This window comes from Hyaena hyaena, unplaced genomic scaffold, assembly GCF_003009895.1.
Source record: "Hyaena hyaena isolate Hyena2069 unplaced genomic scaffold, ASM300989v1 scaffold_345, whole genome shotgun sequence".
In the NCBI taxonomy this organism is placed as follows: domain Eukaryota; kingdom Metazoa; phylum Chordata; class Mammalia; order Carnivora; family Hyaenidae; genus Hyaena; species Hyaena hyaena.
In genome coordinates, this window is record NW_024080976.1 from 1,220,371 (window position 1) to 1,247,315 (window position 26,945).

General features: G+C 38.7%; 1 protein-coding gene across 2 annotated transcripts in view; it reads left to right on the forward strand.

The window, feature by feature from the left end:
* Positions 1-23,042, forward strand: part of ZFP82 (ZFP82 zinc finger protein) — a 76,039-nt gene extending 52,997 nt beyond the window's left edge. Inside the window, exons 1-5 of one of the 2 annotated variants that reach the window (XM_039249726.1) lie at positions 3,091-3,193; positions 10,111-10,190; positions 11,503-11,629; positions 13,217-13,309; positions 20,692-23,042. In XM_039249726.1, coding sequence (XP_039105657.1) covers positions 10,182-10,190; positions 11,503-11,629; positions 13,217-13,309; positions 20,692-22,049 — 1,587 coding nt within the window. In that variant the 5' untranslated portion in view covers positions 3,091-3,193; positions 10,111-10,181 and the 3' untranslated portion in view covers positions 22,050-23,042. Of the gene's footprint in view, positions 1-3,090; positions 3,194-10,110; positions 10,191-11,502; positions 11,630-13,216; positions 13,310-20,691 lie in introns of those variants that run through there. The other variant, XM_039249727.1, reaches the window with a different exon arrangement.
* The last annotated feature ends 3,903 nt before the right edge of the window (positions 23,043-26,945 follow it).

Genomic DNA, 26,945 nt, shown 5'->3' on the forward strand with positions numbered 1-26,945 from the left:
CCCAAACGAAAGAATTTTCTATCTTCCTCAGTGGCATACATAGTATCGACCTTTACTCTGCACTCATATTCCTGAATAGTTTGAGATTACGTGTTTGTTTATGAATCACTTGGCCTGGAATGGTACTTAGGCTGAGAAAGTGGTTTTATCAGAGGAAAAAATCGCTTGTCCTTTTGGGAGCAGAAGTATCAATTAAATTATTTTTTATTCATATTGGTATCCCTCCATTAGAGGAGAAATATAGGTCAGATAGCAGCTGGTGGCTTAGTCAGTTAAGCATCCAACTTGGGCTCAGGTCATGATCTCACTGTTTGTGGGTTTGAGGCCCTACATTGGGCTCTGTGCTGACAGCTGGAGTCTGCTTCGGATTCTGTGTCTCCCTTTCTCTCTGCCCCTACCCCGCTTGTGCTCTGTTTCTTTCTCCGTGTCTCAAAAAGAAACAAACATTAGGGGCGCCTGGGTGGCTCAGTTGGTTAAGTGTCCGACTTCGGCTCAGGTCATGATCTCACAGTTTCTTGGGTTCAAGCCCCGCATCGGGCTCTGTGCTGACAGCTAGCTCAGAGCCTGGAGGCTGCTTCCAATTTTGTGTGTGTCTCTCTCTGACCCTGCCCTAATCGCACTGCCTCTCTCTCTCTCAGAAATAAATAAACATTAAAAAAAAAAATTTAAGGGAGGGGGCAAGCAGCTGGTTTCCTGAACAGAGAAATAGGAAATTTCTTTCTTTTTTAAAATATAATTTATTGTCAAATTGGTTTCCATACAACACCCAGTGGGAAAATTCTTTTATAAGATAAGTTGGATTTGTCTTCTAGGCTCACAAGAAAGCACAAATTTTCTATGTATGTGTTGAAACACATAAAACAAGGTATGGTATGTATTGGTTGGTTGAAGAAAATGTCATCTGATGTTTGCAGGAAACTCCCTATTTCCTTTAGGAGCAATGGTTTGCTAATTCAGTGTTTGCAATAATTTTATAGAACTACTGTGAATAATGGGAATTGACTGTATTTTAGGCTCTGCAGGCCACTCAGTCTGCATAACTACTCAGTTCTGCTTTTGTAGCTCAAATGCAGCCATAGACAATGCATAAATGAACATGGCTATGTTCCAATAAAACTGTATTTATAGACACTGAAGTTTGAAATGATTTTTTACACTTCACAAAATATTCTTCTTCTTCTGGTTTTTTAAAACCATTTTCAAGACAGATATTATTCTTTATTCACTAGCCACACAGGTGGCAGGCCAGATTTGTAATTTGTCAACCCCTGCTTTAGAATAACTACAATCTAAAATTATATTTACTAGCTTTATTGTTAGTAATATTGGCATTACAATTTTAAACTATTTTATGGACATTCTAGACTAATGCAAATACATAAATATGTTAATATTACTAGGAACCAGGATTTCTAGAGAAAGATTATTAGAGAGAAAAAAAAAAGAAGAAATATAAAAGGTAAGAATAAAACTTTGTAACATTACATTTGATTTAGTAATGTCAGCATGAACGAATGCTTTGAGTCTTAAGTTTCTTGCCTCCCTTTAGCAAAGAGAAGAGTGTCTGATTTAGAACCCAAGATATTAGACTCCCTAATCCTGGGTTGTCTGTTCTAGCCATAGTGCTTCTCTTTTAGGTAAAGATGTTTTTTCTTTTCTCTTTCTTTCTTTCTTTCTTTCTTTCTTTCTTTCTTTCTTTCTTTCTTTCTTTCTTTCTTTCTCTCTCTCTCTCTCTCTCTCTTTCTCTCTTTTTTTAAACATTTATTTATTTTTGAGAAAGAGGGATCAAGTTGCATGAGCAGGGGAGGGGTAGAGAGAGAGCGCGGGAGAGACAGAGAATCCCGAGCAGGCTAGGCACTGTCAGGGCAGAGCCCAATGTGGGGCTCCATCTCACAGAGAGATCATGACCTGAGCGGACATCAAGAGTCAGATGCTTAACTGACTGAGCCACTCAGGGGCCCCAAGACATTTTTCCTTAGTCTGGGCCTTGATAAATCCTCCCAACAAAGTCCCCTTAAGAGGTACAGCCTACTCTGGATATCTGGGGAAGTAGCAAATAAACTACTCCAGGAAAGTAATTCCCTTTGAAATCTTATTTTTAAAGCTATGCTTATTTACATTCTCCATAATAAACCTGTGATTAAATGCAAATACATAATTTTCCAGAAAAATCAGGTTTTTTTCACTAAATGCTTCAGTAAACATGATGATCCTTGAAAATGCAACATTCCTTTCTCATTTCAGAGTTGAGGAGAGTGAGGTTCTCGGTCACATCCAATCATCCCACAGCGTCACAGTCCCGCAGGAACACAACAGGAGCGCACACACCCGTCACACAATCAGGCGCACACTGAGGGACTCCCATTCATGGTCTGCAGGGAAGGCCTGCGGAAAACAAATCTATGAAAACCGCGCCACAGGGGCGCCTGGGTGGCTTAGTCGGTTAAGCGTCCGACTTTTGCTTAGGTCATGATCTCGTGGTTCGTGGGTTCGAGCCCCGCGTCGGGCTCTGTGCTGTCAGCTCACAGCCTGGAGTCTGTTTCAGTCTGTGACTCCCTCTCTCTCTGACCCTCCCCTGCTCACGCTGTCTCTCTCTCTCTCTCCTAGAAAAAAAACAAAACAAAACAAAAAAAACATTAAAAAAAAAAAAAAAGAAAACCGCGCCACATAAATGTTGAGTCAATTACACAGACACGTTCACAGAAACTGTCAAATCCATTATCTCGCAGGCCAACACAGCATTCTCAGTCCTACACAGTCTGACACACAATCCATTCAAAATCTCCTTCACAGACCACATTCCGTGCCTCGAAGCAGCACCTCTCAAACACAAACCAGCCACACCCAATGAAAAACTCGTATCCAGAACTTTTCCAAAGACAGACAAACAGCGCCATCGAGTCACATTTATGCACCTCCCGCCCCGCTCCAGAACCCGCCGGGACTTTCTCGGGACAAAGAGCCAGGAACCCCGCCCGCGCTGCGGCCCGCCTAGATCGCCGCCTCACGCAGCGGGCGGGCGGGGTGAAGCTCCGCTCGCGGGCCGGCGGCGCCGGCGCACTCAGTGCCTACGGGACGGGCTCCCAGCAGCCTCCGCGCGCGGCCCGTTAAGCCCTGGGGGCTGTGGACTTGCGGGTTCTGTCGCGTCCTCGCTTACACTGAATATCACCGTGAGGCAGGTGCGACACCCGAGGTGAGCAGCCCTGGTTCAGAGGGTCGGAAAGGCGTTGCTGCCTGGCCTGGAGATTAGGAGAGGGAAGGGAGGCACTGCAGGACCGCAGAGTGTGGCGAGCCGCCCACCTCAGGCCCGAACGTGCGTGAGAACGGCAGTATGTGTGTAGTTGTGTATCTGGGTGACTGTGGGCGTGACGGGGCCCGGGTGTGGCATCAGAACTGTGTGTGGCTATGAGGTCGGGACTCGTGGGTGATGGCATTTGTGTGTGACTGAATTGGATGCAGAGCCTCTTGTGTGACAGAAGGTTGCCGTTACCGTGGACTGTGTGACTCCGACCCTGGTGTCACAGCTGAATCTTCTGCCCTCTAGCTGCACGCGTCCAGCAGCAGAGAAAAAGCCCGCAGACAGATACCTGAACGCCAGCGAAAAGCCTCAGACCCGATCTTGGGAAAAGAATGTTAGAACAGGGGCGCCTGGGTGGCTCAGTCGGTTGAGCGTCTGACTTCGGTTCAGGTGTTGATCTCACAACTCAGTGGGTTGGAGCCCCGGGTTGGGCTCTGTGCTGACAGCTCAGAGCCTGGAGCCTGCTTTCTCCCTCTGTGCCCCGCCCCTGCGCTCTCTCCCTCTCTCAAAAATAAATAAGCATTAAAAAAAAAAAAGTTAGAATAGAACGTACCTCCCAGGCTGGTTCCTGGGAGTACCCCCACCCCACTGCATCCTGGGAAGCGCACGGACACTCACACAGAGCTCTGAGGGGTTCAGCTGCAGGTTTCTGAACCACCGAGTTTCCTTGGGGAAACTACCCCGAGGTCCGATTCCCTCCTCGCACAACCATGACCCCGGCCTTTTTCTAATACTAGGAAGAGTCAACAGTATTCTCCCTCTTTACTCGGTTTATGTGTAGGTGGTTGGTGGGGACAGGCGGGGTCATGGTGTGCCCGAATTTAGCTGGGCTGGGCTCCAAGTAAGGCCTGTTGTCCTAAGATTTCTGAGGAGGAGAAGGAGAAGGAATGAATTGCTCTTGCTCATTTTAAAAAGTTAAGGTCAAGGTGAGTGGGTATTTCCTCTTACAATGTGAAATGCATTTTTATTTTTTAGGACATGGAAACATTTGCGTCCTTCTTTTTAAATATTCTGTCGATTGAATTAATACTTAGGTTTCTTACCTAGTGCCTATATTGCACGTGGCCATTTGACAGATATTTCCCATTACTTCTATGAACTTTTTGTGTAAAGTTCTTAGAACAGCTTCTGACACTTGATAAGTATTTAATAAGCATTAGCTATTTGTTAATGCGACTTGGGGCAATTCCCCATCCACCTCCAATAGATTAGGAAAAATGAAAATACCAAGCTAACTGTGATGTGTATTTCCTAGTTAAAAAGAAAAAAAAAGAAAAAGAGATGCTCAAATGGTCTAGCACAGAAATTCTTAACCAGAGGTAATTTAAATCGATTTGGAAGGGGCAGCTGAGTGGCTCAGTTGGTTAAGTGGCCAACTTCAGCTCAGGTCATGATCTGTCAGTTTGTGAGTTCAACCCCCTTGGGCTCTGTGCTGACAGCTCAGAGCCTGGATCCTGCTTGGGATTCTGTTTCTCCTTCTCTCTGTCCCTCCCCTGCTCAGGCTCTGTCTCTCAAACATAAACATTAAAAAAAAATTTTTTTTTAAATCCATTTGGAGCTTTCAGGAAACCAGAAATCTCTTGAAGTTGTATTTAAGTTGTTATAGATATTTGTTAATACATCATTTTTATGGGGAAGAAGTCCTTAATTTAATGATTTTCAAACATGATCCTAAAAAGATTTAGATCCACTGGCCTAGAATATAAGACTCTAATATCTGAAAATGTACTTTGAGATAACAAATAAAATCAGTGTCTAACAATAGGAAATTGTTAAATAAATCACACTCCATCCACATGATGCAATTTTATGTCATTAAACATGTGAATCATGAGAAGGAAAAAATGATAAAATGTTTTAAAATTTTATTTATTTTTGAAAGAGAGAGAATGGAGAGAGAGAATCCCAAGCCATGGACCCCGACACGGGACTCAAACTCCCAAGCCATGAGATCACGACCTGAGCTGAAATCAAGAGTTGGATGCCACCTAGGCGCCCTGTAAATGATACAGTTTAAGCAGTAGTCATAGTTTTGAACAAGATGACTCAGGAAAATTTTAATTACATATTAATCCCTTTTAGTAAACAAGGGATTTGTAAGACATTTTACAAGGATTATATCTAATGTGAAACTATCATTATTTATGCATCAGAGAAAGGCAGAGAGAAAGCCTCTATTGTGTACCAAGTACTCTTCTATCTGCTTTGGTATATTCTTTTTTTTTTTTTTTAAATGTTTTATTTATTTCTAGGAGAGAGAGAGAGAGACAGCATGAGCAGGGGAGGGTCAGAGAGAGGGAGTCACAGACTGAAACAGGCTCCAGGCTCTGAGCTGGCAGTCAGCACAGAGCCCGACGCGGGGCTCGAACCCACGAACAGCGAGATCATGACCTAAGTGAAAGTCGGACGCTTAACCGACTAAGCCACCCAGGCGCCCCATGCTTTGGTATATTCTGACTAAATTTAAGAAAGCTGCTTGTGTTGTGTTCAGTCACAGAAGAAGGTGAAGGCAGCACATTGTTTTGGTGAAGAACAGTAAAAAAAAAAAAAAAAAAAGCTGATGAGTGTTATTTATTTCTGCCATTCTGATTTTTTTTGAGGAATTCACTAACTTCACAGGCCTATAAATTACTTTCTCTTAAAGGTAGTCCCTCTCCTCAACTCTTTTTTATTTGTTTGAAAATAATTTTTGTTTCTGATGATAGAATTAATGCAGGTTTATTGTAAACAAGAAAAAAATACAGACTTAAGGAAGTTATAAAGAAGAACATTTAAATTGCTCATAGTCCCATCATATAGAGTTAATGAATATTACTACTTTTATGTTTGTTTTTCCAAATATTTTTCTGTGCACTTGTGTACATATGTTTATTTTGTAAAACAGAATCATAAAAATTGATTATTTAAGGAGATAAAGACTCTCCAGCACTTTGAAAAGAAAAACAGTGCAGTCATAAGATTTATTATATTGCTGTTTGTACAGAGTAAAGGAGAGTACAATGGTTCCCCTCCAATTTGAAAACATTCAAGACATTACACCTTTTAGGATTATGGAAACATTTACCAGAACAACAAATATCAAGTAAGATATCTTTTCAGAATTGAGATTTTTTTTTAAGTGGTTCAAGGTTGCCCCTAAGTAGACATTTATAAAACAGGGGAAAGTGGTAGTAATGATAAATAATTCTGGCATGTTATACAGAAGAACTTGGTCAAATGTTTTTAATGTGTTATTGTGTTCAGTATGATACCTTATCAAATCAAATTTCTTGAGTTTTATGATGTCAAATGGTGTTTCTTTAGATAGAGTGCAAAAGGGGCCTTGTTCTACTTCTTAATTTTTATGAATCTTTTTTGCTAATATTATTTATTAAGAATTACATTCTGAAACAGTTCTAAAATTTAGTAATGTTGTAAGAAAGAGGAGTCCTGAAAACCTCACTATAAGAGAAAGAAAAAGGGTATTCTAGTATTAAAATTTTTACAGGGCCGCCTGGGTGGCTCAGTTGATTAAGCATCTAACTGTTGATTTCGGCTCAGGTCATGATCTGAGTTTGTGATCTGAGTTTGTGATCTGAGTTCGTGGGTTCAAGCCCTGCACTGGGCTCTGTGCTCACAGTGCGGAGCTGGTTTGGGATTCTCTGTCTCCCTCTCTCTCTGCCCCTCCCTTGCTCATGATCACTCTCTCAAAAATAAATAAATAAAATTTTAAAAATTAAAAAAATAAAATTTTTAAAGATAATTTAATAAATTAAAGAATTAAAATGCTTTTATTAAAGATACATGTAATGTTTTTCATTTTATTCATTGCTTGTAATAAGGTATTTTAAGTGCTTCATGTGTATTATATTACTTCACCTTCACAACAACCTTACAAGATAGATACTGTTACTATTCTCCAGTTTATCTAAGAGGAAACAGTGACACTGAAAACTAACATGTTTGAAGTCTCCCAATTGATAACTGCCAAACCTTAGATTCATATTCTGGATCCTGACAACAAAACCTGTGTTCTTCATATGTGAGTCAGTCACCTCCCACCATTGTAGATACTCTTTTTAGTCTACGTGCTGTGATTGGAAGTTTATCATGAATATCTTTCTTAATGAATTAATATGAACCAGTACCATTATTATTAATAATTGCATAATATGTCATCATATTATGGAACCTGGTTTAATTTAGCTGGTTGTCTTACTGTTAGGTATTCTGACTTTTGGTTAGAAAATATTCCTTGATGAACTTCCTTGCATATATGTCTTTGTGTACTTTTATAAAAATTTTCCAAGGATAAACTCCTAGAAATGAAATTTCTAGTTGAATTATCAGACATTTTATTAAGTACTCACATTATGCCTGATCCTATGCTAGTATTCTGGGGGGGAAAGGGTGACTAAAATGACAGGGTTGATTCTTAAGTTATTATCTATCAATATAGACAAAACTCTATAGGAATTAGACTAAAGCGATAAAGGTCACTGAAGAAGTCAGATAGCACAGCTTGGGAATTCCTGGGAAGAAGAGACATTATCTGATTATAGCAAGCACTGTCAGGTTGTAACCAAGAAATACCAAACCCAGAGGATTTCTGTGTAGGTAAATGGATTGTATGTAAGAAGTGTTACGCCTTAGGGTTTTTACTCTCATGATATTGATGCAAAATGAGACCAACAGGACAAAAGATTCAGCAGCTCTTTGGAGGGCATCATGGCTAAAATGACTGGTTCAGAAGCAAGATAAATGCATTAGTACAGAAGTTAAGAGAGGAAGCAGCATAGAAAGAATGCATTAGTTGGGGGATATTTAACATTCTTTTCTAGGCAAAACTCCAACATACATGAACAAACTTACAAATCATAGAGTAGGGTCAGCTATTGGGAGCTAGAAGAAAAATATATAGTAGCTTTTTTCCTGCAAGTTCAAGAGATGACTGCTTCAGAAGTGAGTCTCTTTCACCTATTTGAAGAAAAACGTCCTGTTTACAAAATTTCAAAAATATTTTTCCAGAGTATATATCGCCATTCAAAATTATGAAGTAAATGTAAGCAAAAAGAAGAGAATTAAGATCACAATGGGGAAATGAGCAATCTTTGCAGGTTTTTTATTTTTAGAGAGAGAGCACGCACGTGAACACAAGCAGGGGAGAGGGCAAAGGGAAAGAAAGAATCTTAAGCAGGCTCCATGCTCAGCAGAAATTCTGGCAGGATTGGTCCCACGATCCTTGGATCATGACCCAAAATCAAAAGTCAGATGCTTAATTATACTTTACTAATGTATTCATAATGTCCATTTTATTTTCTTTTGTTGAAGGCTACACCTCTGTGTCCTTATATATTTTTAAAAGCTTAGATGTAGGGATTACCATTCACATGCACAAATATTATGGTTTTTGCCCTGCTATAAGAGGATCACAGTACTCACAACTGTTGTTACCTGCATTCTTCACTCAGCAGCATATAGTAAACATATTTTCATCTTTCCAAGTAAAGGTCTATATTATCAATTTTTAAGTGATAAGCTTTTTCACTCTGGGTGCTTTATAATTTATTTAATCTATTTCCTACTGAAGGATTGTTAGATTCTTTCCATATTTTTCCCATTATAAATAATGTCTGTCAGTACACTCTTACATCTTGTGCATATATACAATTATTTTGTTTAATCACCAGAGTAGAAATTCTGAGTCAGTAGATTTGCATAGTGTAAATGCTGCTTGGACATAATTTTAAATTTACACAATCTGCAGGTTAAAGTATTCATTTCCTTACAAACTTGCTAATAGGGGCATCAATACTCTTAAAGTGAGATTCAATGTCTTCTGGTGGTTTCACATGTTATTTCTATTTTTTTAAGTTGATTTATTTATTTTGAGAGAGAGGAAAAATGTGAGCGGGGGAGGGGCAGAGAGAAGGAAAGAAGGAATCCCAAGCAGGCTCTGCACTATCAGCACAGAACTGACTTGAGCTGGAACTCAGGAAACCGTGAGATCATGACCTGAGCCAAAACAAAGAGCTGGATGCTTAACCAACCAAGCCACCCAGGTGCCCCATTATTCCTATTTTTTAATGAGTCCTGCATGCTCATGTTTCTCCCATTGGAACAAGAGATTCTGGGTTTCAGAGCAAGAACTAGAGTTGATTGAGAACTGACTCTGGTTAGAAAAACAAGGAATCCAAATTCAGCTTTGCTACTAAACTGAATTTCTGTAAGTGGCTTTACTTTTATTGTAAATATTCCGGTCCATTGCATAGATCATTATTATACTACATAGCAATCCTGAGGATCCACTTAATGTATATAAAATACCCATCATATAGAAATCTTTAATAAATAGTTATATATTGTCTACCTGTTGAGAGCATGTATTCACACCTTTTCAGCCTAGGTTGTAAGAAAAAGAATGGTAAATGAAGGCATGCAGGAAAGCAATGTGGTTGATTCTGATTGAAAAGAGTGATGAGCCCAGAAGATTCTCAAAATTATTGTACAGGCTTGCAGGCTGGCAGGGTTGCCAGTTTGATAGTGGTTAATGACTGCCAGGGTTGGTACTTAGGAATTTCTCTCTTTGTATTTGATGAATCCAGGCAAGCCTGCAAGGCTTTATAAGATATTCTTGTTTAGATGATGTGGCCCTTTATCAGCCCTGGAATTTTCAAGGCGGTATTAGATTTGTCCAGACTCCCTCAAATCTCCCTCAGTGTGTGTGTGTGTGTGTGTGTGTGTGTGTAGTTCAAGGGAGGAGAAAGGACATTGACTCCAGCCATTTTGTGACTTCTGAGCCTCATCTCATGGCCTCCTTTTCTTCCCTCTAGCTCTGGCCTCTGTAAATTCTCCAGGCAAATAAACTCCAAGGAAGACTGACCAGTTCTTGAGTTTCTAAACCATGGCCCATGTAAGTTACTGTTTCTTTCTCCTGAAAATACTGTCATCTTAATGTCCTATGAACATTTCTCTATCCTGAAACTTCCTACCTATCAGAGTTCCATCTAGGAATCTTCTCCCAGTCCTCCAAATCCAGTGAGGGATGAGGCTATTTAGCACAACACCTGCCCTATGAGTCCTCTTTTCCTTAGTCATTATTCGTATATTCATTGAAAAAAATCACCCAGTATCTCATAGATGTGGTCAGTCTTTTGCTAAGAGCTGCAGTGGGGCATAAATGAAATAAGTTGAGGGAGATGTTTGACCATCTCTTGTGAGGATGGAAGACGATGGGCCCATTTAACTACTCGTGGGGAAACTGAACGTTTCTGGATTTAGTTTTCCAAGTATGTAAGATTTGCTATTGGTTGGCCTCAGCCTCAACATACGGTAAGATCACTTGCTTTGTGAGGCTTTTAGGACAGGATGGAGATGTATTTGGGTCTTGCATACAGAGCGATCAAGGACTTTCTCTAGGAATCCCTAAGAGTTGTATGCTAGGATCAGGGTTCCATTTGTAGTTGAAGAGGATATGCCTGTCTAGAATGACATCTTTGTGGTTCTGGATCACCAGTATCCAGAATCTACATTCATATCCTCTAAGTCAGGAACAAGGAATACATACAGTGAGAGATGAAAAATGATAAGTAGGAAAATCATGCAGATACATAAATAGGTTGTAGACCTTCACAACTGAGGAGAACCTTAAATATTTTGTATAGATCAAAACAGAAGAATGATTAAGTCTCATCTATCCCTCACATAGACTGTTATACAAGCAATTTTTTTAAAAGTTCATTGAAGAATCTGTCATAAATGGAAAAATGCTTATGATGTGATATGATTCAATGATGACCTTGGAAGAAATTCTTTAACTGTATTCAGATCCTTTTCTAACAGAAATATTGTAAGGAAACTCTTTAAAAATCTCTTCTGTAAGGGGAAAGGGTATAAGAACTACATTTCTTGAGACTTTATGAAGGAGACATGTAGCAGGCACAAGGCTTTCCATTTAATTGGAAAACTGATTTCTTTTTCTTTCTCAGACATGTCTGGATGATCAAGATACACCAGAGTATTCAAGAGGCTGCGCCTGTAGCAACAGGATTCTTTAAGAGCACATAGGCATGCTGTTTCAGGCACACTCATTTCCTAACTCACTATATAAAGGCTTCCAGCCCAAGCCTTTTTGTTTGCCATATGGTCCATTTCCTGCAGTAGCTCTTCCATCGTAAAACAATTTTTCTTTAATTTCAATTGTATTATATGGTTTGTCATTGCAGGGATCATTGATGTTCAGTGATGTGTCCATAGTCTTCTCTCAGGAGGAATGGGAATACCTGGACCTGGAACAGAGGGACTTGTACAGAGATGTAATGCTGGAGAATTATAGCAACTTGGTCTCACTGGGTAAGGTCATCCACCTCTAGTAATTTAGACGTGTTTTCTGTAATTGCTGCTTTTTTCTCTGGAAATTTCAGAAATAATCTTCCAAGCAGCTATCTAAATTTCTGCCCCCGTTCTCAGTTTGAACTGAGGTGAATGGTTCGAACTTTGTTTGGAAGTGAACACCTCTGTTAGGCATATTCATCTTCCTCATTTTTTTTTTTTTTTAAACGTGCCATCTTCCTCATTCTTAAGTGGCCTTTAGGCCTTCCTTATTGATAAAAAAAGGGCAGATTTGAATACAGCCTTACTAGTGTCAAAGAAGTCAGGTTTCCAGAGTAGCTGGGTGGCTGAGTCATTTAAATGTCTTACTCTTGATTTCTGCTAAAGTCATGGTATCACAGTTTGTGAGGTCAAGCCCCATGCTGTCAGCGTGGAGCCTGCCTGGGACTCTCTCTCTCTCTCTCTCTCTCTCTCTCTGTCTCTCTCTCTCTCTCTCTCTCTTCCTCTTCCTCTCTCTCTTTCTCTCTCCTCTGCTCCCTGCCAGCTTGTGCATGCATGCTCTCTCTCTCTTTCAAAGTAAATAAATAAACTTAAAAAAAAAAAGCATATGTCATTTTGTAAGTGAACTCAGAATTGCTATAGGTGTTATTTGTTGGTATACCTGTAAGGAAAATAGCTAGACCATGTATCTTGGTTTTTATCTACCAAAAGAACAGATAATATTTGTGGTGTTAAGTTGGGTTAACAGAATTTATGTACAATTCAAGAGAACTCATTCCTTTTGTTAATAAATATACTCACTTTTACCTACCTACTGATTAAAAATTAAATATCTAAGAACATTGCATTTAACATTGTATTAATATAAGAAATAACAATAATTGTTTCTGGAAGCTTCTTGTTTTCCCCTCAGCAAAATAACAATGACAATAAATAATAGCTAATAAAATACATTCGACCCTTGAACAGCACAGGGGTTAGGGATGCCAATCCCCTATGCAGTAAAAAATCTGCATGTAACTTTTGACTCTCCAAAAACTTAACTGCTAAATAGCCTATCATTGACAAGAAGTTTTACTGATAACATAAACCGTAGATTAACACATATTTTGTATGTTATATGTATTGTATACTGTATTCTTACAATAAAGTAAGCTAGAGAAAAAATGTTAAAATCATAAAGAAGAGAAAATACATTTACAGTACATATTTACCAAAAAAAATCCGCATATATGTGGACTGTTGCAATTCAAACTTGCATTGTTAAGGTCATAGTGCTTAGTACATATTCTAGGTGATGTTTAGATGTAGGTATATGTTAATATAACTGTCACAACAATTGCATAGGAAGGGTACAATTACTATTCTTAGAATTAGGATGTGGCAGAGACAGGATTGAACTTGGGCAGTTTGTGCTGTCAACCACTTGCCTCAAGAAGGATTACTTGTATGAATATAAATGAATCTATTTATTATGTAACCTTAATATGAATTTTTTAGCTATCTTCTTTGTTCTAAAGGCTTTATCAGTTACAAAAATTGAATCAAAATAATTTTGAATTTATTTTTTATTTCCGTATCACCTTACATTTCATTTCTTCTCATCAGGATGCTTCATTTCTAAGCCAGATGTGATTTCCTTGTTGGAGCAAGGAAAAGAGCCCTGGAAAGTTGTGAGGAAAAGGAGGAGACGATATCCAGGTATGTGGCTGCCAGTTGAACAGGGAGAATCCATGACCAGAGGAAACCATGCAACTAGTTAGGGAAGAGGCACACTCTACTTCTGTTGTTTAGAAAGTCCTCTTTAAAGGTCTAAAGCCTGGGGTGCCTGGCTGGCTTAGGCAGTAGAGCATATGACTCTTGATCTTGGGGTTGTAAGTTTGAGCCCCATGTTGGGTGTAGAGATCACTTAAAAATAAAGTCTTTTAAAAAATTAAAAAATAAAGGTCTAGGGCCTGAAACGAAGAGGCCTAAGACCTGAGGAGTAAGTTAAGGTCTTAGCTGGGGATATGAATAGAACTATTTCTTTATCCATTTACCACTCTTTAGTTGTTGTTGCTGCTGTTCTTTCAAATTTTCCTCCTCTTGGAAGGGGGCATGGGTGGAGAGGTACTCTCTTTGTCCCCTATTGACAACCATTCTATCTATATTTTGATTCAGCTGTTTTCTTCTTTTGCATTTATAAATAGTAGACAGATTGACTGACTGACTGACTTATCTGCCTACCTCTGAGCTGGGCACCGTGCTAGACACTATCAATATAGTGGTAAACAAAGCCAATAGAGTCCCCTGTCCTCATGGAATTTACCTTGTAATAAGAGAAACAGAGTAACTATAAATAAATAGGAGATACAGTTTTAGAGGGCAGCAGGGTGGCTCAGTCAGTTAAGTGTCTGACTCTTGATTTCACCTCAGGTCATGATCTCACAGTTCATGGGTTCAAGCCCCGCATCTGCCAGCATGGAGCCTGCTTGAGATTCTCTCTGCCCCTCCTCCACTTGAACACACGTGTAGGCTCTCTCAAAATAAATAAACTTTAAAAGATAATAATAAAAGGGGTGGGTGGCTCAGTCGGTTGGGAGTCCTATTTCGGCTTAAGTCATGATGTTGTTGTTTATGGGTTCAAGCCCCGTGTTGGGCTCTGTGCTGACAGCTAGCTCAGAGCCTGGAGCCTATTTTTGGATTCTGTGTCTCCCTCTCTGACCCTTCCCTGTTCATGCTGTCTCTCTCTCTCTCTCTCTCTCTCTGAAAAATAAATAAAACAAACAAACAAATAAATAAAAGATAATATCAGGTAATAAGAGAGTACTATAAAGTAAAGTAAGCAGAGTAAGGGAATAGAAAATGGTGTAGGATAGAAGGCTACTTTAGGAATGATCTGTGAAAACTTTTTTGGGGAAATAAAAGACTATAAAAAGAATATGCTTTACATTCTAATATATATGTTTTATCAGCAATTACAGTTTCATATGAATTATTCTAGAAGATAGATCCTTAGATAATAGAATTTCATTTTCTGCTTTTTCTCTGTGTATATCTACCTTCATATAGGAAGAAACATGAATGTGTTGGAGTATAGGAAGAATGATCCCTTGGTTTAGCTTCCACCTCTGTGCTATTTTAATCTCTCTTTGATGTCTTCTTTAAAAAAGATCCTTGATTATGTGGAAACTAATTTGACAATAAACTATTTGTAAAAAAAAAAAAAAAAAAAAAAAGATCCTTGACATTCTTTATATAGAGAGCTATGTTGTCATTCTGTAGTTTGCTCTCTGTACATTCCGGTCTGGCTGAGGAGACTCCTTTTAGGCTAAAAGTTCTTGTTTCCTAACAGGGCCATTTTAGTGCCCTAGCCCCCATGTCTATTGTCTGCTGTGGAGGCAGACAGGAGTAGTTGCTATCTGGCCTGAGAAAATCTGCAGGATTCAATATACATGGCCACTTTGAAGATAGTATTTATCCTGTTGTCAGCCATTCTCATCCATACCTGCTCAGCTTCTCAGCATTAATATACCTTTGGTGGGCCATTCTCACCTTGTGCAGAGTCATCTCCATCTTGTGATTGGGCATGTCAGTCCTTTAGAAAATCTAATCCCCAATGCTTCGTGAGTATTTCAGTTTTTCTTCATAAAGTTTATGTATATATTTTCAGTTTACTCCTTTTATTACTACCTTGACTAGAATCTTCTTTTCTACATTATATTTTATTGTTAAAGGTATATATGAAAGCTATTAGTTTTTGTATTTTGATTTTATATCCTACTACCCTACTTAAATTCTGTTACCATTTATTTAAACCTTTTGAAATAAAATCTCCATCTTATTTAAACCTTTTAAGTTTTCCAATTATGTAATCATATTTGGAAATACAGTTTTACCTCCTCTTAAATTTTTCTACTTCTGGCTTTTTTCTGATATTTAAGTGTATGGACTAGTAACTCAAAAGCTGCCTTTCTATATATATATTATCATTTTAGGGAAGTAATCATTTCTATTTTATTGTGCTGTTCCTTGAAATCAGGAATGGTTCCTATTTTAGTTGCCTTTCAGAATCTCTGAAGTTGATCTTGTAGTTACCCCCCCAACCCCACAAGCCCTATTAATATGTTGATTTATTTTTTTAAGTTAAATTATTTTGAGAGAGAGAAAGAGAGAGCATGCATGAAGGAAGGGGAGAGTGGGAGAGAGAGAGAATCCCAAGCAGACTCCACGCTGTCAGCGCAGAGCCTAACCCCATGAGCCTGACCCCAGAGTCTGAAACCAGGACCTGAGCCAAAATCAAGAGTTGGATGCTTAATTAACTGAGCCATCAGGAGCCCCGTGTGTTGATTTATCTTAATAGATTTCCTCATATTGGCCCACTCTAACATTCTTTGAATAAATAATACTAAGTCTTTCAATGTGCTGTTTTATTAGATGTTTTAGAATTTTTATATCAGTTTTCAAAAAATTGGTATGTTTTCTTTTTATGAGTGATCTTTAGTACAATATTACTCTATGAAAATAGATTGCAAGTCCTCCTTTTTCTTAGTTCTCAGTCTTTTTTATTTTTTTAAATTAATTTATTTTTTTATATATTTTTTATTTATTTCTAGGAGAGAGAGAGAGAGAGAGACAGCGTGAGCAGGGGAGGGTCAGAGAGAGAGGGAGATACAGACTCTGAAACAGGCTCCAGGCTCTGAGCTAGCAGTCAGCACAGAGCCCGACGTGGGGCTCGAACCCACGAACCACGAGATCATGACCTAAGCGAAAGTCGGATGCTTAACCGACTAAGCCACCCAGGCGCCCCTCTTAGTTCTCAGTCTTAATAGAATCTAGATGGTCTATTCTTTAAAGTTTCTTTACTAGAAGAAGGAGATGGTAAGTCTAACCACATTTTCTATTTGCTCTATTGAAATTAATATTTAAACATTGTATCTCTTCTGTGGTCAGTTTTGGTAAATAATATTTTCCTAGAAAATTATTCATTTTAGCGATATTTTAAAATTTATTAGCAAAATAATATTTTTTCATCTGTCCTCTGTATTCATGGTTATCTTCACTTTGCCATTTCTTATTTCTATGTGCTTTATTGTTTTCTTTTTTAAGTTATTTTTAATGTTTATTCTTTTTTTTTTTTTTTTTTTTTTACAAATAGTTTATTCATTTTTAAGAGAGAGCGTGAGCAGGTGAGGAGCAGAGAGAGAAGGAGACACAGAATCTGAAGCAGGCTCCAGACTTTGAGCTGTTAGCACAGAGCCCAAGGTGGGGCTTTAACCCATGAGCCTTAAGATCATGGCCTGAGATGAAGTCTGATGCTTAACTGACTTGAGCCACCCAGGCACCCCTTGCAGTTTTCTTTATATTAAGTAACGCTTTAGCTGTTTTGCTGATTTTTTTAAAGTTTATTTATTTATCTTGAGAGAGGGAGAAACAGCATGTGAGTGGAGAAGGGGCAGAGAGAGAGAATCCCAAGCAGGCTCCACACTGTCAGCAGAGTCTGACATGGAGCTCAAACCCACGAACCATGAGATCATGACCTAAGCCGAAATCAAGAGTCAGTTGCTTAACCAACTGTGCCAAGCAGGCACCGCTGATTTGTTTGTTGTTGTTGTTTTTAATGTTTATCTTTGAGAGAGAGAGAGACAGAGTGTGAGTGGGGGAGGGACAGAGAGAGAGGGACACACAGAATCTGAAGCAGGCTCCAGGCTGTGAGCCTGACACAGGGCTTGCACTCACAAACCGTGAGATCACGGCCTGAGCCTAAGTCGAACACTCGCTGACTCAACCACCCAGGTGCCCCTGATTTGTTTTTTTAAAGATGTTTTTGCTTTATGTGTTAGTTCTTTTTTTATGTTTTCTGACTAGTTATGTGTTTCTACTAATTAATTTATTCCTTCTGCTTTGCTTCAGTTTACTTTATTCTTTTTCTAATTTCTTTGATTTTTTTTTTTAATGTTTTATTTATTTCTGAGAAAGAGACAGCATGAGCAGGGGAGGGTCAGAGAGAGAGAGGGAGACACAGAATCTGAAACAGGCTCCAGGCTCTGAGCTAGCTGTTAGCACAGAGCCTGACACGGGGCTCAAACCCACGAACTGTGAGATCATGACCTGAGCCGAAGTCAGACGCTTAACCAACTGAGCCACCCAGGTGCCCCTAATTTCTTTGATTTTTAATTAATTTTTTCTCTCATGTTTATCACTGTAAATATTTTTCAAATTTTCTTCTAAGCACTGTGCTTATATTTTGTAAATACTAATGTGGATTTTTAAGTTATTATTATCATTTTCTAAAATACAAAAATACTATTTTGGAGCTTATTTCCCTATCGATCTAAAAGTTATTTAATATAGACTTCTAAAATTTCTAGTGGATTTATTTTTGGCTTTTTAAAATTTTATTATTTGTAGCCTCAATAGAAAATGTCAATATGATTTTAACTTTTTTACACAGACCATATTATAATAATTGAAAACATCCTCCTTTTTCTCTCTCATACATAACTCATTCAGCACTTAAATATTTCTCTGGCTATTTCTCCCACTGGTTTAGCATCTTCTCTCTATATCCAACATGACCCTTGTTAGCAAATTCTTCACACTCAAGTGACTGTAAGACCCTTTCTCCCTTTTAGTTAGTTCCTTACATATCACATCTTTTTCTTTGCTAAGGAGTTCATAAGAACTTCAGTAAGGTATAAACATGTTTTCCTGTGTGGAAAATCACTCGTACATATTTCTAGGAAATATAGGAATGGCTTTGCCTCTGAAGGAATGGAAAGGATACTTGAGTAAGGGGATGAGGGAGCAAAACTAGTTGAGCATTTATAAAATAGATGAGTAAAATAAGCTTAAAGAGAAATTAAGTGACTAGAACTCTTTAGCACTTTTATTGTGTTGCGGAGACAAAAAATAACTCATAGCTATGTGAAGGGAAGAATGGGTATAGATAAGGGGTTTAAGCAATAAAAGGATATATAGGAATATGCAACCATCATTTTCCATTTATGTATTTAGCTATAATAGCTTGGATTAATAAAGGGGATATTTAATCATTGTTATCATATGTGAGAGATTAGAGACAGAAATATATTCAGAATGTGTATATAACCATGGGAATTAAAACAATAAAACCCATTATGTGCTATGCATGTATTATTTAATGGAGAGTAGATTATTTCTGGCATTGAAGAAGTTTAGGGGTAAGAAAACAGAGAAACAATTGGAAAAATTAATAAATATGTAATTTAAATATATAATATTTAACAGATATATGTTGATATATAATACACATATATTATAGTCAGTGCAGAGACTGATGCAGGGCTCAAACTCATGAACCAGAAAATCATGATCTGAGGCAAAATCAAGAGTCAGGTGCTTAACCGACTGAGTGACCTGGGTGCCCCAACAACATAGGTTGAGAGTCAGCCTTAAAGGAAATAACTTTTTTTTTTTTTTTTTACAAATAGTTCATTGTCAAGTTGGTTTCCATATAACACCCAGTGCTCATCCCCACAAGTGCCCTCCTCCATGCTCATCTCCTCCCTCCCCCCCCACACCCATGAGTCCTCAGTTTGTTCTCAGCATTCAAGAGTCTCACATGGTTTGCCTCTCTCCCTTTCCCCCACCATTTCCCCCCTTCTTCTCTCCCATGGTCCTCCGTTAAATTCCTCCTAATCCTCCTATACGTGCAAACATATGATATTTGTCCTTCTCTGCCTGACTTATTTCGCTCAGCATAACACCCTCAAGTTCCATCCATGTTGCTACACATGGCCAGATTTCATTCTTTCTCATTGCCATGTAGTATTCCATTGTATAGATAAACCACATCTTCTTGATCCATTCGTCCATTGATGGACACTTAGGCTCTTTCCATGTTTTGGCTATTGTTGAGAGTGCTGCTATGAACATCGGGGTACATGTGCCCCTATGCATCAGCACTCCTGTATCCCTTGGGTAAATTCCTAGCAGTGCTATTGCTGGGTCATAGGGGAGTTCTATTGTTAATTTTTTGAAGAACCTCCATACTGTTTTTCAGAGGGGCTGCACCAGTTTACATTCCCACCAACAGTGTAGGAGGGTGCCCGTTTCTCCACATCCTCGCCAGCATCTAGAGTTCTCTGATTTGCTCATTTTAGCCACTCTGACTGGCATGAGGTGGTATCTCAGTGTGGTTTTGATTTGTATTTCCCTGATGAGAAGGGATGCTGAGCATCGTTTCATGTGTCTGATGGCCATCTGGATGTCCTCTTTGGAGAAGTGTCTGTTCATATCTTCTGCCCATTTCTTTACTGGGTTGTTTGTTTTTTGGGTGTGGAGTTTGGTGAGTTCCTTATAGATTTTGGATATTAACCCTTAAAGGAAATAACTTTTAACCTAAGACCTCAGGATGAGAAGTAGCCAGCTATGCAAAGAGTCCAAGCAGATTTATGGAAGATAGATGTGAAATGATATGTTGTTATAGGTAAGCGGAGGCCTTTTAACCACAGCAAGTTTGATTTTATTCTAAGAATAAAGAGAAATTGTTGAAAAAAGTTAAGTATGAATTCTTAACCTTTCATCTCCATCAGAACCATGTGGAGAATATTAAATATCAGACTGGCCAGGATTGTAGAATCTGATCTAGGTGGTTTAGGTAGTGTGTAAACTTCAGTATTTATAACAAGTTCTCTGTGATTCTACTCCACATTTCAGCTTGATACCCACTCAAAATGTTTACTAATCACCAGTCTTTCTTCTTTTTTAATTAATTTATTTTGAGAGAGAGAGAGAGAGAGAGGATCCCAAGCAGGCTCCACTCTGTCAGCGCAGAGCCCCATGCAGGGCTCGATCTCACAAACCATGAGATCATGACCTGAGCTGAAACCAAGAGTCAAATGCTTAATCAACAGAGCCACCCAGGCACCCCACTAGTCTTAATTTCTTAACATGAACTTTCATTTTTCCTGGTGTTACTGTATGCTCTTTTTTTTCAAATTGCATAACAGCATTTTCAGAATTTCATTGAGTATTACTTTTGTTGTCTTTTATTTCCACTGTAGAAATTTTACTTCTTTTAAAAAAGGAAACTGTGTGTTTGCTCTCTTATTTTCTTTCAGATTTAGAGACCACGTATGAGACCAAGAAGTTATCCTCAGAAAATGACATTTATGAAATAAACTTACCTCAATGGAAAATAATGGAAAGAATTAAAAACCATGGCCTTAAGGGTCTAATTTTAAAAAGTGACTGGGAATCTAAAAAAAAATTTGAAGGACAGGAGGAATATTTCAGTCAAGTGAAAATTACATCTCAAAAAGTGTCATCTTACCAAAAACGTACATCTCTACCTCCACATCAGAGAATTCATTTTGTGGAGAAACCCTATGAATGTAAAGAATGTGGGAAGGCCTTTAGAGTACGCCAACAGCTTACTTTTCATCACAGAATTCATACTGGTGAAAAACCCTATGAATGTAAGGAGTGTGGAATGGCCTTTAGACAGACTGCACACCTTACTCGACATCAGAGACTTCATTCTGGTGAAAAACTCTATGAATGTAAGGAATGTGGAGAATCTTTTATATGTGGCCCAGACCTTAGAGTACATCAGAAAATTCATATTGGTGAAAAGCCCTATGAATGTAAAGAATGCGGGAAAGCCTTCAGAGTGCGCGGACAACTTACTCTCCATCAGAGGATTCATACTGGTGAGAAACCCTATGTATGTACAGAATGTGGAAAGGCCTTTAGACAGTATGCACATCTTACTCGACATCAGAAGCTTAATATTGCTGACAAACTCTATGAATGTAAAGAATGTGGGAAGGCCTTTTTATGTGGCTCTGGCCTTAGAGTACATCACAAACTTCATACTGGTGAGAAACCCTATGAATGTAAGGAATGTGGGAAGGCCTTCAGAGTGAGACAGCAACTAACACTACACCAGAGAATTCATACTGGTGAGAAACCCTATGAATGTAAGGAATGTGGAAAGACCTTTAGTCGTGGCTATCATCTTATTCTTCATCACAGAATTCATACTGGTGAGAAACCTTACGAATGTAAGGAATGTTGGAAGGCGTTTAGTCGTTACTCACAACTTATTTCACACCAAAGTATCCATATTGGTGTTAAACCTTATGACTGCAAGGAATGTGGGAAGGCTTTTAGATTACTCTCACAACTTACACAACATCAGAGTATTCATATTGGTGAGAAACCCTATAAATGTAAGGAATGTGGGAAGGCCTTTAGATTGCGCCAAAAACTTACTTTACATCAGAGCATTCATACTGGTGAAAAACCCTTTGAATGTAAGGAATGTAGGAAGGCCTTTAGACTTAATTCATCCCTTATTCAGCATCTGAGAATTCATTCTGGTGAGAAACCCTATGAATGTAAGGAATGTAAGAAGGCCTTTAGACAACATTCACACCTTACCCATCATCTGAAAATTCATAATGTAAAAATATAAGATAGTTTTTCAATTCTAGAGTGTTGTAGAACACTCTATGAATTTAGTAATTAATCCCTTTTGTTTCCTTCATACAGGTAATTGACTTGGCATAAGAGGTTTTATATCATTAAAAAAATGTTAATTTAATGTATTCCACCATCACTTAATCCTGATAAACTTCACATTTATTCTAAAAACTAATCCTATCAATGTGACAAATATGGGAGACACTTACCTCTGTCCTGTCACTTACCTACTTGTATTATATTGACAAGATGCTTAACTGTTCTGTGCTATATTTTTTTCATTGTAAATGGTAATACAGTACTGTGACAGAATAAAGATTGTTGCAAATTGTTTGACATTCTCCCCTCCCCCCATCAAGATCTGGAATCTACATCCATTCTTAAGGCTGGGTAGACCATGTCTTTGACTAACATAAGTACTGCTGTGCCAGTTTCCAGGTTTTACTGGTAGATTTTACTTCATCTCTTGGAGTGCTCCTTTAAGCATAGGCTGTGAATTCTGTTAAAAAGTCTGGCTGCTCTGCTGAAGAGACCACATACAGAAGCCCTAAGTTCACAAAGAAAGGAAGAGGCACCCTTCAGAGCTCAGTCTTCCACACATGCCTACCAAGACACCAGACGTTTAAGTGAAATAGTGTTGGATCCTCCAGACAACCCGGCAACTGAGTGCCATTGAGTGACTTCAGTTGATACCATATAAAACAGATGAATCAACTAAACCCCTGCCCAAATTCCTGAGCCACAAGATCATGAGATACAATAAAATGATTGTATTTTAAGCCACTAAATTTTGTTTTATTATTATCATTAATATTACTCCTTTGAAAATTCATATGAAAGACTATAGGCACAATGAATATAGAAATGCCTTCCACCAACACTCACCCTTATTGAACTTCAGATAACTTACTCTTTTTAAAATAGTAGAAGTCAGAAATTGTTTTTCAATTTGTTCATAAAAAACCAGATATTCTACAGTCTACACTCTCTGGCCCAAGTCTAAATTTAATTTAAAATTAACAAAGAATAATGTAAACAGAAACTTTGAAAATTAGAAATTACTTGTAACTCCTGTGTTGATTTTAAAAAATACATTGTAGCCTTTTTTGTGCTCTGATTGTCCTATCTTTCATCAGTGGGAATCCCCTCAAATTGGTTCCTATGTCCTTTTGTCATGACAAAAGCTTTTGATAGCTTCCTTTTTTCCTGACCAAATGCACTGGTCAGGAATGAACCATATTAGGACACTTAATGATAAATAAAGGGGAAAAGTGGAGCATTTATTTTGTCTTTCCCTTATGACCTATATTTTAAGACAACCTAAAGTTGGTGAAGAAAAGTTCTTTAATATTATTAGAGAAGTCTAGTTAATAAAGATCAAAGGAATGACAGAATTTGAAAAATCACTCTTTAATTCCTGAAGTAATAGATATTGATGGTGATATCAATGGATGCAAAAAGATCATTAGGTGAAAAAGATTGATAGGAAGCTTTTAATGGAGCAGAATGACAGAACCTACTAATCTGTGTTAACATCTCAATTAGATCAGCCCTGCTATTTGCATCTTGCTTGTGCAGTGGCTATATGTAGCATCATTTGTAAGTGTTCTTACCCCAAATGTTGACGTAGAAGTAAACGTTAGTCTCTAAATCTAATTACCAGGATACAGGAAACTTGGGGAATAAAGGAACAAATTAATGACACAAAGAAGCAAACAACCAAACCCAGAATGTGCAAAATTCCACAGAATAAATGGTCTTGGTTCTTAACCAATAGGTTAAGACAAAATAAAAACAATGTTGCAAATCAAAAGATACTTACGATGGGGTGCCTGGGTGGCTCAGCCGGTTAAGCGTCCAATTTCAGCTCAGGTCATGATCTTGGGGTTTGTGGGTTCGAGCCTCGCATCAGGTTCTGTGCGGACAGCTAAGAGTCTGGATCCTGTTTCAGATTCTGTGTCTCCCTCTGTCTCTGCCCCCTCCCCCACTCATGCTTCTTTCTCAAAAATAAGTAAACTATAAAAAATTTTTTAAAAAAGAGACTTAAGAGACATATCAATTAAATACAATGTATGGTATGTATTGGGATCCTTGTTTTAAAATGTATCCAGGATTTGTTTTAATCAATTATGATACAACATGCAGATACAGAAATGATTGTCATAAAGAAAGAAGTTTATACTCAAAGAACTCTAAAAACAACAGGCAACAGCATGCCCACAGAGCCACATGGGGAAGTACCCAGTTCTGTTGGGAGGCAGAAGTGGGGAGAGGGCCAGAGCATGGCAAAGAGCCTTTGCTGAAGTTTTCTCCAAAGAATGGGTTACACTGGTTAAGTACACTCAGAAAGTTTGGGAATGGATAATGTTTTTTTTTTTTTAAGGTTTTTTATTTTGAGAGAGAGAATGTGTGCAGGAGGGGCAGAGAGAGAGAATCCCAAGCAAGCTCCACACTACAAGTGCAAGGAGCCTGACGCGGGGCTTGAACTCATGAACCCATGAGATTGTTACCTGTGCTGAAATCAAGAGTCAGATGATGCTTCATGGACTGAGCCACCCAGGTGTCCCTGGATAGTTTTAATAATTTTGGCAGGCTCTGAGGTATAGGGGTGTCCCTAGTTGTCTGGTACCTGGCCCTGGGATGATTTGTGCAGGAGGAATATTGGCTTGGTGTGTGAGAGTTTGATGGAACAGCTGGGGCTTTAGCTTGGTGGGTTTGATTAAAAGAGTTGTTTGCTATCTCTAGGAATTTGCTACTCCTGGGAAGGGTAGTCTCTCCAGGACCAAGTCCCCAAATGCCAGAGCATAATTAACAGAAAATAAAATATGTTCAATACAATCTTGATTTGGACAAATGAAAACATTGTGTACATTGTTTTGAAAATGTAAACCTAGAGTGGATATTAAGTTATATTAAGCAATTATTCATTTTTTTAGCCATGATAATGGCATCATCACCAATTATTAATGTGTGTATAAGTCCTTATACACTAGAGATTCATACCAAAGTATTCAAGGGTGAAATTACATCATGTCTATGACTTGCTTTAAAATACTTCAGAAATGGGACACCTGGGTGGCTCAGTTAGGCATCCGACTTCGGATTCAAGCCCTGCATTGGGCTCTGTGCTGACAGCTCAGAAGCCTGGAGCCTGCTTTGGATTCTGTTTTTCCTTCTCTCTCTCTCTGCCCCTCCCCTGCTCATGCTTATCTCTCTCTCTCTCTCTCTAAAATAAATAAACATTAAAAAAATAGAATGAAAGTAATTAAATACTTCAGAAAAGGGGTGCTTGAATGGCTTAGTCAGTTAGATGTCTATTGAGTTTGGCTCAGGTCATGAGATAGAACTCTGAGCTGAGAATGGAGCCTGCTTAGGATTCTGTCCCTCCACCGCTACTCATGCACTCTCATAAATAAATAAATATAAATATAGGAAGGGAGGAACAGATGGAATAAGACTGGCAACTGCTAACTCTTGAAGCTGTATAATGGGTACCTTGGGTTCATTGTGCTATTCTTACTGCCTTTGCATATATTTGAAAATATCCATAATAAAGCTTTGTGTAAGTAGAAAATCAAATCTGAATATTTTTTCTTTTTTTTAAATGTTTAACATTTATTCATATTTGAGAGACAGAGTGTGAGCAGGGGAGGGGCAGAGAGAGAGGGAGACACAGAAACCAAAGCAGGCTCCAAGCTCTAAGCTGTCAGCACAGAGCCTGACGCAGGGCTCAAACCCACAAACCACAAGATCATGACCTGAGCTGTAGTCTGATGCTTAACCAACTGAGCCACCCAGGTGCCCCATCAAATCTGAAATTTTAGACCACTTAGTGATAAATGATAATGTGATGCCTACAAATAAAAAATTATTGGGGCGCCTGGATGGCTTAGTCGGTTAAGCGTCCGACTTTCGCTTGGGTCATGATCTCGCGGTTCGTGGGTTCGAGCCCCGCGTCGAGCTCTGTGCTGACTGCCAGCTCAGAGCCTGGAGCCTGTTTCGGTCTGTGACTCCCTCTCTCTCTGACCCTCCCCTGCTCACGCTGTCTCTCTCTATCTCTCTCCTAGAAATAAATAAAACATTAAAAAAAAAATTAAAAAAAAATTATGGAAAATCACCAAAGGTCTATTTGTTAAGAAATAAATAACCTTAATGCATTTAGGAAACCTGGATTGAGGAACTAGTATTTATCTTGTTTACCACTCTGTCCCCACACTTATAGTGCCTGTCATATAATAGGCAGTTGACTTTTTTTTAAGTTTATTTATTTATGGGGGGGGAGAGGGGGGCAGTAGGAGTGTGAGAGCAAGAGAGAGAGAGAGAGAGAGAGAGAATCCCAAGCAGGCTCCATGCTGTCAGCACAGAGCCCAATGTGGGGCTTGAACTCACAACCTGTGAGATCATGACCTGAGCAAATCCAAGAGTCTGACACTTAACCAACTGAGCCACCCTCGTGCCCCTAACAGGCAGCTGATTTTGAAAGTTGGGAAAAAAACACAATCGTTTGATCCAGAAAATAATTTTTATTTTAAAAACTTTTTTAAATGTTTTATTTTTGAGGGAGAGAGAGAGCGTGATCAGGGGAGGGTCAGAGAGAGACAGAGACACAGAATCCAAAGACAGGCTCCAGGTTCTGAGCTGTCAGCACAGAGCCCGATGCAGGGCTCGAACCCATGAGCCGTGAGATCATGACCTGAGCCGAACTTGGGCACTTAACTGACTGAGCCACCCAGGAGCCCCCAGAAAATAATTTTTAATAAAAATGTTTAAAACTAACCTAGGTACCACAAAGTAATTCATACAATAAAGTAGAAATTAATGAAATAGGTAATAAAATCCTTATCCAAGGGTGTTCTCTTTGAAAAAGGCCATTAATATAGAATTGGCA